This window comes from Phodopus roborovskii, unplaced genomic scaffold (genome assembly GCF_943737965.1).
Source record: "Phodopus roborovskii unplaced genomic scaffold, PHOROB, whole genome shotgun sequence".
Classification (NCBI taxonomy): domain Eukaryota; kingdom Metazoa; phylum Chordata; class Mammalia; order Rodentia; family Cricetidae; genus Phodopus; species Phodopus roborovskii.
Genome location: NW_026125506.1, coordinates 9398926 through 9410534, shown reverse-complemented (window position 1 = coordinate 9410534; position 11609 = coordinate 9398926). Strand labels below are relative to the sequence as shown.

The following is an 11609-nucleotide window of genomic DNA, read 5'->3' as shown; positions in this document are numbered from 1 at the left end:
CACACACAGGAGATACACAGCCATCAAGGGAGTCAGTGAGCACAGTCCTGGGAGGAGAGGGGAGGTCTGGGTAGGTGGTGGCACATGGGCCAGAGGGGGTGGGTAGTCAGGACAGACCACATGAGAGGAGTCTGTTTCTAGGGATTTCAGAGGACATGGTGTGTTAAGGGAGGGGCTGGGGTGTCCCGTACCTAGCAGGAGGAAGGGCATCCCAGGATGGCATTGCAGGTGCACAGGAGTGGAGGCTGAACAAATCTAGAAGGTTCTAGAAACCATACAGAGGCAACGCCTCCCTAATAGAATGGGTAGAGCAGTTGTCTAAATGGGGGTTTAGAGCCAAGTTGGGGAGCCTCAAGAGAGCTTGGTGTTGGTGTTGCCAGCAGCTGGGAGCCCTAGAGTGTTGTTTGAGCTCGAGAGGGTAGAGGCTATTGATCATTAGACACATCCCACTCATGTCCCACTCTGCCATGCAGACCCCCCTCTCCTGCCTGACAAATCTGTCAAGGCCCCCAATCCTCCCTCTCCAAGGAACCCCAAGAAATACACCCCAGGCTCATATGAGGTATGGGTGGGACCCAGGGGAGAGGGATGGGGAGGGAGGGGCCACCAATCCCTGGCCCTGTCATGTTGTGAACTAGACAAGAGTTGTGGGTGTCTCCGTGGACCAGGCAGCTCCCACCCACCCACCAACCCCGGCCTGCTCCCCAAGCCCCCTCACAGCCCTTGCTTCTGAGTCTTTTCCTTCACCCATCTGCCCAAAGGGCTTAAGCTGCAGAATTCGAATCCTGAGCTTCTGAGTCTAGAAACTCAAGATGGAGGACAGGGTGGGGTTGGCTCTCCCCTAGGCCCCACCCCTCAGACTCTGTGTGTCCTTGTGTTGCCTTCTCTCTGGGTGGGCCTGAGTCCAGACTGCCTCCTCTTGGGAGGACAAGGCACAGCCACGTTGGGTTGGGCCCTTGCTGGCCTCGACTGTTCTGGGATTCCAGGATCCAGCACGTAGGCACTTAGGTCCTGGGGTCTGTGTCTCCCTCCACATCTCTCAGATCTCCTTTTCCTCTCAGCCTCTCCAGGGATATTTTCACCTCTTCAGCCTCCTTTTCCCCACCTGGCACAGAGTCCCACCCTCCACCTGTGCAGGGCTGACCGCTGGATGAAGTCTTCACACCTGTCAGGTGTGATCAGTGTGCAGAGAGGGCCAAGGACTCCTTGATCTGTGAGGGAATTCACATATCACTGGAGGGGGACCAGGACGGAGGCCCAGAGTCGGGGAATCAACCTGCCCAGAGTCACACAGCCAGTGGGGATAGGCTAGGGTTTTTTTTCCACTATCCCTGTGCTGGGGCCAGAAGCCAGCTGGCAGGGTGGTCCTGGGGGATACACAGGGTGGGAAGATCCGCCCTGTCTTATGGGAGGTCAGTGTCCATCCCTGTGAAACACAGCTGCAGAGCAGAGGAACCGAGTCAGACTTTCCAGCCCACATGGGGACAGCAGCGGGGCTGTTTCAGTTTACAGAGCACACCCCAGGTCCCCTGTCCCATCCCATACTCTACCGCATTGCCCATCTCCATCAGAGAAACCCATAGCCACAGCTCCTATTGCCGCTGCTTCTCGGAGGGCAAAACCGAGGCTCCGAAAGACCATGACACCCACTTGGGTCATACACTTTGAACCTAAGTTGGCCAGGGTATGTGGGATGTTGTTCCCCCACCCCCGGAAAATAGAGCCCAAGAGAGAAGATGTAGCAACAGAGGCCATGCTGGGACTCAGCTTCAACTTTCTCTCTCGCTGTGTGACCTAGGAGAACCCATTGCTCTCTCTGGTCTTTGGTTTTTGCAAAGTGTGAGAATAGGATTGACATAGTACAAGCCATTGTCTAGCACGTGGCACCCCCATGTTTCCCAGGCTGCACCCTGCTCCCCTGTCCCTGTTAGCCTTTACAACACTGCCAACTGAACAGGTAGCAGGCACCAGGCAGGCGCTGTTTGAACACCTAGGTCTTAGCAGGTCTTTTCCTGAATGCAGGCCCTCAGTGACTCCCTGTGGCTGAAGACTGGTTTACTTCCCGCGATTCTCCTCATGAGTATTTCTGTAATCACTGTCTCTGCCTTGATGGTGTTAACTGGGCATCTTCTCCAGCTCCCCAGCATGACTTATGTCTATCAACTCCACATTTTTAAAGAACCATTGTATAGCAGGCACCCTAGGGGGATCCTGGGACACAGCAGGCCAGTCCCTGACATCCAGGAGTTTACAGCTTCATCAAGGCAAACCGAACCCAAAAGAAACGGATCCTAGACTATGCTAGAAGGTAGTCTGAGTGCTGCAGAGGAACCACAGAAAGAGGAGAGTGACATTTTATCTTACTGCATTATTTTTAAAGGGTGTAACTTTAAAAGTTGCTTTTGGGCAAGGAGAAAGTTGAGATTAAAGAAGCCAGCTAGAGCCAGGCGTGGTGGTGCACACCTTTAATCCACACACTCTAGAAGCTGAGGCAGGAGCATTGCTGGGAGTTTGAGGCTATCTTGAGTTACATAGCAAGCCCCTATCTCAAAAAAGGGGTGTGTGTGCTGTACTAGGCTTTTTCTTTTGGGCCACTAACCAGTCCTAGATAATGACACAGAGACTTATTATTAGTTTTGAATGCTCAGCCTAGCTTAGGCTCCTTTCTGACTAGCTCTTTTAACTTAAAGTAGCCTGTTTCTCTTTACCTTTTGCTTCAGGGCTTTTTACTTTTCTTTCTGTATATCTTACTTGTCTGTCTGGTGGCTGCCTAGTCTCTTTCCCAGGGAATGTCTCTCTCCTCCTCTCTCTTCTCTTTCTAGATTCCTCCTCCTATCCTCTCTGCTCACCAGCTCTGCCTATCCCTCTTTGCCTAGCTATCAGCCATTCAGCTCTTTATTAGAACAATCAGGTGCCTTAGGCAGGCAAATGAAACAGATGCAACACATCTTTACATAATTAAACACACATCCTTACATGGTTAAACAAATGCAACATAAACAAAAGTAACACAGCTTCACACAGTTAAAGTAACATTCCAGGGCATAAACAAAAGTAACACAGCTTCACACAGTTAAAGTAACATTCCAGGGCATAAACAAAAGTAACACAGCTTCACACAGTTAAAGTAACATTCCAGGGCATAAACAAAAGTAACACAGCTTCACACAGTTAAAGTAACATTCCAGGGCATAAACAAAAGTAACACAGCTTCACACAGTTAAAGTAACATTCCAGGGCATAAACAAAAGTAACACAGCTTCACACAGTTAAAGTAACATTCCAGGGCATAAACAAAAGTAACACAGCTCCACGCAGTTAAAGTAACATTTCACAACAGGGGACCAACAAGATGGCTCAGCAGGTAAAGGTACTTGCTGCCTAAGCCTGACGACCTTGGGAGCCATGTAGTAGGAGAGAACCGACTCCCAGAACTTGTCTTCTGACCTTCCCATGCATTTCGAGGCACATGTGCACCCATGCATATACACAAAATAATAAGTGGGGTTAGGGAGAAACAGAAGCGAGAAGCATGGTGGCACACAGTTATAACCCAGCATTCGAGGGGCTGAGGTGTGCAGAATGTGACAGGCTTGACACTGAGACTGGGGGCAGGCGTGGCAGCATGCCTGGAAGGCAGGTAGGGACACACTTTCCAGACAGCACGAACTGACTGTGCAAAGGCCCTGAGGCAGGAACTGATCTGATGTGGCCAGGCCTGAGTAGCTAGAGAGGATGGAGTGTGTACAGGCTGTGGGACCTAGTTTGCTTTAACCAGCTTAATCCAGTGCTAGAAGCCTTCAGTTGTGGACAGGTGTGCCTGGTTGTATATGGGGGGAGGTGATTTGAAAAAAAAAAAAAAATATATATATATATATATATATATATATATATATATATATTTTAAAGACAGGGTCTCATATAGCACAGGCTGGCCTTGAACTCACTAGGTAGCTGAAGAGAAACTTGAACTGCTCAGGTCCTTCCATCTCCTGCCCTCTCTAATGCTGGATTTACAGAAGTGTGCAACCGTGCCAGGTTTATGCAGGAGTCAAACCCAGGATGTCATGAATGCTAAACAAGCGCTCTACCCACTGAGCCACACCACCCAACCCTTGTTTATGTTTTATCTCTTGTGACTTTGTGTCTGCCAGTGTCTCTCTCTAGGTCTTTTTGTTTAAATGGCTCTAAAATGTTTTATGGCCCCAAGTTTTGCTGGAGCCTAAACCAGGGAAGGGAGGGGCCTTAGCTTCCCACCCATCCCCCTTTCCTGGCCAGGGTAGCTGTGATGAGACAGGGTCATCACCTCACCACAAGGTCAAACCCAAAGCCACCCCAACCAGCCCCCACCTGAAGCACTTCCTGCCCTCTCCCTGGGAAGCCAAGCCACTGTTTGCTCTGTGTGCTCCTCAGGACCGTGGGAACAGCAACCAGCAGGCCCTCCCCTACCTGGGCTCCTCCCCCCACCCCCACCTCACCCCCCACCCGGAGAGAGAACATATACACACACAAAATTAATCTTTGAAAGCAGGGCTGAGCCCCAGGATTCTGGAGAGAAATCCGAATGCCAGCCAGGGCTCCAAGTTATGGAGTGCATGTGCAACCTGAGAGGTAGACAGGGGAAAGGAGTCATTTGGCAAAGGGGAAACTGAGGCCTGCAGATGGTCAGACCTGGCTGTCATGGATGACGATGGGAACATAGGGCGCCCAGACCACTGATGGTGGACCCCAGAGCTCAGGCTCCATCTCCGAGGCCTTGCCTTGTCTCCACAGATGGGGTGTGCAGGGGTTGGCCTCAGGTGACCTTGAGAGCAGGAACTAAAAGGCAGCAGGTGACAAGATTATCTCTGAATCCCCAAAGGAACTTCTTGAGAGGGGGAAGGGGAGAGCGGGAGATTTGCCTCTCCCTAGATGGCATGGTTTCTCTTCTTCCCTGTCCTGTCCACCTGCACTGAGGCCAGAGCCTTTAAGGGTTCCCCAGGGGCTGCTGGGTACATGTTAGGCATCCCCAGAAGGTCTGAGGCTCAGGGACATGGAAACTACCATCAGGGAGCTTGGCAAACCTGGGCCTTCTGGGACAAGGCAAAGATGGAGAGACTCAGTAGGCCTACGGGGGCATTGCTGGGGCTCTTGTTCCCAAAGGTGGTGACTCGCTCCGATGGACATATCATGAGGTCCCTTGTAGATCCCCTGAGCTAGCTCTGCAGTCCAGCTCTGAGGCTTTACCTGGCTCTGTAGGTCTCAGATCAACAAAACCCCACAATCTTGGCTAACCCAGCCAGGTGAGCCCAGAGTTGGACCCAGAAATTCCAAGAGCATCACCGGCCAGTTTGGGGGCCAAAGTGATGTCATTTCCTCTCTTTGAACTTCATCATGCTGTTAGGTGCAGGGTCCATGACCGACCATCTCACATGTGTCCTTGCCCTGGAAGTACAGACTTCCTAGAGTATGGTATTGAGGGTGATTCTCAAGTTAACATCTTAGCTGTGTGGGAAGGAGTGCTGGGATTGATTGATGATGTCTGCCATGGGTGCAAATTTGGTGATAGTGGTATGCATGTTATTTATCTGACATCTGGTCCAATCTTGTTTAGGAGATTGGGTGGAACATCTGGATTGAAACCCTTGTTTCTAATGATAACCAAGAGACCCCAGAGGTAGTGAGCTAGTTTCTTATCTGTTCAGTCCTGGGAGTTTGTTTTGTTATTCCAAGCCCTTGGGTCACAGGGTTGGGTGGTTCCCAGAGCTAGATATCTGGCAGACCAGATAAGAGTTGAACCGCACAACTAGAAAACAAGATGGAAAATGCCCAGACCCTCAATAAGAGATGAACTGTGTCCCTTGTGGATAAAAAAGGAGTAGAGCCTGTGTTCGAAGGACAGATGTGGAGAATGGTGGAGAAAGGGACTACATGGGCCTCTTCCCACTTGGGCTGAGGAGGGAGATGACTTGCTCCACCCATCAGTTTCTGGCCTCAGCCTCTGAGCCATGGGACTAGAACCTGGGTCAGTGTAGGCTTCCAGGAAGCCTGGCTGTGGACCCTGCCCTGCAGAGAAGGCAGGTGTGTGCTGTTCTTCAGGAGGCCTCCCGAGTGCTCTCACTTCAGCATGAACACAGCTTGGAGGCTGCAGAAAGTGTCCCTGAATGCCTGCCTTGTGACTTCCCTAAGACATGGTGGGAGAACGCCCAGGGATGGTGTGCTCCGACCCTGTGCATAGAACAAATCAGTGCCCACCCTGTTTTCCCACACTCGCCCCGCAGGCAGGCAGGCAGATGTTGAGCATCTACCACATGCCAGGTGGACATCCTTTCTGCTCCCCCCCCCCTCTTGAGGGACCTAGTTGGGGATATAGGTGGGGAAGGCACAGACATGCAAAGGCCAGAAAAGGGACTGGATCTAAACATTAGAGAAGCCATCGAGTGGGAAGGGAGAGGTTGGGTGTGTGGGGAGCACAGAGGCAGAGGCCAGACAGCACAGGGCTGGCCATGGGAGGAGTCCGTGGAAACTTCTTACATCCATGCTAATGCCAAGAAAACAGTAAGCTTGGGAGACACGGGCTGTCTAGGAGGACAGCCTTGAATCAGAGACCTTTGAGGGAGGGTGCAAGAGACATCTCAGGAAGAGCTGCCCAAGAAAAGGGTTAGTTGGTGCAAAGGTCGCAGGGTGGGAATGAGCCTTGCATGAGTGAGGAGATCAGCGGGGCTGGTGTAGAGTGTGCAAAAAGGTGCACGCACAGGAAATGAGGTTCAGGGTACAGCAGAGGCCCTCTCAGATCGCCAGCTGTTTCTCTGTGCAAAGGGCTAGCCTCAGCAGGATGGATGGCAGAGGACACATGCCAGAAGACCAGGGATGGGAACAGTCGTCAGGCAGGTCCTGGGAAAGCCTGTCCTCAGACCCTCTGCCAACCTAAGCCTCAAGAAGTCAGGGCGGCAGTAAAGACTCCCCCCTCCTTTACTGGAGGCCCGGCAGCAGCGCTTGTCCAGGGAGATATTCTCGATGCCTGGGAGGAAGCGGTGTCTCCCACATCAAAAGGGCCACCCCTCAAAGCTCTCACGCTTGGCGGCATGGGAACTGTGCTGCAGAAGGTTCTCTCAGGCAGAGTGTAGACTGCAAGAGGGTGTGTGCCACCCTGGGACTGTCCCTTATGACATAGAGATGCTGCACCATCAGACCCCACACAGCTCTCTTCCCAGGAACCCAGGCCTCAGAGAGAGAGACAGAGACAGAGAGAGATGTTTTCAAAGCTTTTCTTGAAATATAAGTGTGGCCAAGATCTCAAGAATCCTTTTCATGGGGCTTCTCTGCCCATCTCTCAGAGAAAGAGACTCAACAAGATGGGAGATCTTTTGGACCAGACTTTGGGCATCATGTATTAAGGTAGCAATCTGATTGCTATCCTAATTGATAGAGGCTGACTGGAGAGCTGTTATAGATTCTTTAAACTTCAGAGAACTGTGATGGATTAGTCGTGCCTGTCACTGGTAGGAGACAAGTGGATAGTGGTGTGTATGCTAAATATTTTCCTCCCTGCCCATATCACACACTGTTCTGAATAAGAAGAGGGGAGTTCTCATGAGGCAGAAAAGAAAGGGAAGTGGGAAGGCAGAGATGAGGGAAGGACCTCAACTGGTGTGTCCACATGCAGTGTTTGTAGATAAATGGGAAGGAAGGCTGGGAACCATGACCACCTCTCTGCTGCCCATAAGTATGAAGAGCAACAATTAACAGTGGTGCTGTCCTCCAGGAAGGTCTTGGAGGGTGGTGACAAAGCCTGAGGCAGGTCACATGGGTGCTCAGCCCCTCCCATTTTGGGTCCTACCATACTGCAGAAGGTGAAGCGCTTGAATTTTCACAAGACTCCTCATTACATGCAGGGAAACTGAGGCTCGGTGCCTCCATCCCACTTCCACTGATCATATACCTCAGGACTCGGAGCATCCATCCCTCTTCCCCTTTCCCTCCTCCCATGGGGACAATGCTAATGCCTTTACATTGTCTCAGCCACTTCCCCAAAGATGGGCCTAGTGGTGATGGTATTGATGATGGTGGCGGTGATGGTGGTGAAGATGGTGATGAGGTTAACGGTGATGATGGTGATGAGGTTAACGGTGATGGTGATGAGGTTAACGGTGATGATGGTGATGAGGTTAACGGTGATGGTGATGAGGTTAACGGTGATGGTGATGAGGTTAACGGTGATGATGGTGATGAGGTTAACGGTGATGGTGATGGTGATGAGGTTAACGGTGATGATGGTGATGAGGTTAACGGTGATGGTGATGAGGTTAACGGTGATGGTGATGAGGTTAACGGTGATGGTGATGAGGTTAACGGTGATGGTGATGAGGTTAACGGTGATGGTGATGAGGTTAACGGTGATGATGGTGATGAGGTTAACGGTGATGATGGTGATGAGGTTAATGGTGATGAGGTTAACGGTGATGATGGTGATGAGGTTAACGGTGATGATGGTGATGGTAGAGATAATGGTGATGGTAGTGGTGGTGGTGCCGATGGTGTGATGGTGGTGAAATTGGTATGGTGATAATAGTGGTGGTGGTGATGGTGATGAGGTTAACGGTGATGATGGTGATGAGGTTAACGGTGATGGTGATGAGGTTAACGGTGATGGTGATGGTGATGAGGTTAACGGTGATGGTGATGGTGATGGTGATGATGGTGATGAGGTTAACGGTGATGATGGTGATGAGGTTAACGGTGATAATGGTGATGGTAGAGATAATGGTGATGGTAGTGGTGGTGGTGCTGATGGTGTGATGGTGGTGAAATTGGTATGGTGATAATAGTGGTGGTGGTGATGGTGATGAGGTTGATGGTGGTGGTGGAGGTGATAGCAATGGCGGCGGTGGTGATAGTGATGGTGGTGATAGTGATAATAGTGATGCTTTCAGAGTGTCCCTTAGCTACCAGGGTTTGTGTTCCTCTCAGCAAATACAAAGCAGGTACCACATCATGCCCATTCCACAGATAGACAAACTGGTACAAAGGGTGACATGTTGTGCCGTGTGTCACAAGCTAATTAGTGGCTGAACTAAGAAACAAAAGCAACTATGGTTGACCCCAAAAGGCGAAAAATACTTTTTCCAGGGGCTCTTTCTCTGAAGAAGGGACTGTGTGAGTCCTGGTGTCAGGACTTATCAGCCTCTAGTGTGCTCAGATAAGTTGGGAATCTTGGAGTGAGAGACAGACTAATATTTCCCAACTTACATGTGTCCTGAATTCTTCCAAGTGTTTTGCAGGAACCGGTGCTCTATAGAACAAACCTTAGAAGGTAACTCGCTGACAGTTGGGTTTCAGGCCAGAGAAGGAGAGGGAACTGGAGCCCAGATGCTCTCTGGTGGAAGAGGCCATCTGTAAGGTGAAGAGGAGATTGAGCTTCGGATGTGGTTCATTTGGTAGCGTGCTTGCCTCACCATGAAGCTCCTGGTTCAATCCCAGCACCACGTAAAACTGGATATGGTAGAACACACTTGTAACCTCAGCACATGAGAGGTGAAGGCAGGAGAGCCTGGGCTACATGGAGAGCATGTCTAAAAAACGCAAGTCAGAACTAGGCCTAAGGGTGTTTCCATTAGAGGCCTCTGACTGTACTGCATCGCTGAGAGGAGCTCGAGATGGGATAGGGTTTCCTGGTGGCTCATCCAGACGACAGAGAGGCAGAGGAGGTGGGGTGTGCCAGGAGGAAGCCTGAGGTAAAAGCAAGCCAGGCTCTTTGCTGGAGTGTTGGGGCTGGAGTCCAGCTGGGATCACTTCTCATCCCCACAGAGTTCCTGCGCTCCCCGTGAAGAACTTGAATGGCACTGGCCCTGTCCACCCAGCGCTGGCAGGTAAGACCCAACCCAGTGAAGCCCCGCCCACCAGCCTCATGATCCCCGCTCCTTTGGTGAACTGGTAGCTGGGCCCAAGAGCCGCCCTTCCCATTGGGTTACCTTGATTGCAACTTGGGGTGGAGCTCTTGCAGGGTCAGAGTCTGGACCTCCGCCCTCCATTCTCTTTGGCATTCACCAAGCATGAAGGGAGGGTGTGGCTTGTCACGACCACGCCCCTCATCACTACACTCCCACCCCTCCCAGGGATGACTGGGATTCTGCTGTGTGCTGCCGGGCTGCCAGTGTGCCTGACACGAGCCCCCAAACCCATCCTGCACCCGCCCCCTGTGAGCAAGAGTGATGTGAAGCCCGTGCCCGGAGTGCCCGGCGTGTGCCGCAAGACCAAGAAAAAGCACCTCAAGAAAAGTAGGTCCCATGTGACCTCCCAACACTCTTAGGACCCAGCAGACACCTGCCTCTGCTTGCCCTTGGCTCGGCCTTCACCCCTCCTTTCCTGCCACTTCCCAGCACTTGACTCCACCCCAGCCGTCCTGAGACATGTTTCCCCAATCTCTGCAGGTAAGAATCCCGAGGATGTGGTTCGAAGGTACATGCAAAAGGTGAAAAACCCACCTGATGAGGTGAGCCAATCAAGTGGGGCCTCAGCTCCCTGGACCAGCTCCTCCCTGCCGGCCTCTCCTGCCCATCCTGGTGTCACTTTCCTTACCAAGCCCCCCCAGGGGAGGAGCTTAAGTTTAATAGCATCACACCTGCCTGTCTTTGTGGTGGATGGTTTTACGCCACGTTTTCCACTCAGGGTTTTGCTTTGGGGAGTTAAACTCTGCTCGGGGGCTGTCTGGGGAGCAGTCAGAGCCAAGGTTTCCCATCTTCAGTGTCCCTCAGTGGCCTTCCTCATGACCCTCATCCTCAGGTGCCCTCTACCCATCTTCTGCACCACCCCACCATAGCCTTTCCCATGGCTTCATCCTCTGGGTCCCTCCTCATGGCCCTCCCCATGCTCAGTGTCTCTCCCTGGCCCTCCAGGACTGTACCATCTGCATGGAGCGGCTGGTCACAGCATCTGGCTATGAGGGTGTACTCCGGAACAAGAGTGTGCGGCCCGAGCTTGTGGGCCGCCTGGGCCGCTGTGGCCACATGTACCACCTGCTCTGCCTGGTGGCCATGTACTCCAATGGCAACAAGGTGGGCCACAAGGTGGGCTGCCGTGCAGTGGGTGGGGGCCAGGCAGTGAGTTGGGCAGTGGGTGGGGAGCAGGTGAGACTGTAGGGGCCTCTCACCAGCACCCCCTTCACAGGATGGCAGCCTGCAGTGCCCCACCTGCAAAGCCATCTACGGGGAGAAGACAGGGACACAGCCACCAGGGAAGATGGAGTTTCATGTCATCCCACACTCGCTGCCTGGCTTTGCAGACACCCAGACCATCCGCATTGTCTATGACATCCCCACAGGCATCCAGGTGAGCCCCGCAGACCACAGTCCCAACCCTCTGACCATTCCAGATACTCTGACCTGAACGCTCCTGCTGTCCCCACAGGGCCCTGAACACCCCAACCCAGGGAAGAAGTTCACCGCCAGGGGCTTCCCTCGACACTGCTACCTACCCAACAATGAGAAGGGCCGGAAGGTTGGTGCCTACTGGCTCTCAACAATGAATGAGGGCAGGACCCCCAGCCACCATCTCCTAGGCCTGCAGCCCCCCCCCCACCTCCCCGTTCACGGTCCCTGCTGTGTCATTCCTTCCCAGGCCACTGTGCTCAA

The 11609-nt window shown here is 52.4% G+C and overlaps 1 protein-coding gene across 2 annotated transcripts in view; it reads left to right on the top strand.

Moving 5' to 3' along the window:
* Nucleotides 1-11609, top strand: part of Dtx1 (deltex E3 ubiquitin ligase 1) — a 29881-nt gene that overhangs the window by 16667 nt on the left and 1605 nt on the right. For both annotated transcript variants that reach the window (XM_051176556.1, XM_051176557.1), the window contains 6 exons: nucleotides 9787-9848; nucleotides 10095-10256; nucleotides 10410-10471; nucleotides 10875-11033; nucleotides 11146-11307; nucleotides 11386-11475. In XM_051176556.1, coding sequence (XP_051032513.1) covers nucleotides 9787-9848; nucleotides 10095-10256; nucleotides 10410-10471; nucleotides 10875-11033; nucleotides 11146-11307; nucleotides 11386-11475 — 697 coding nt within the window. The remainder of the gene's footprint in view (nucleotides 1-9786; nucleotides 9849-10094; nucleotides 10257-10409; nucleotides 10472-10874; nucleotides 11034-11145; nucleotides 11308-11385; nucleotides 11476-11609) is intronic.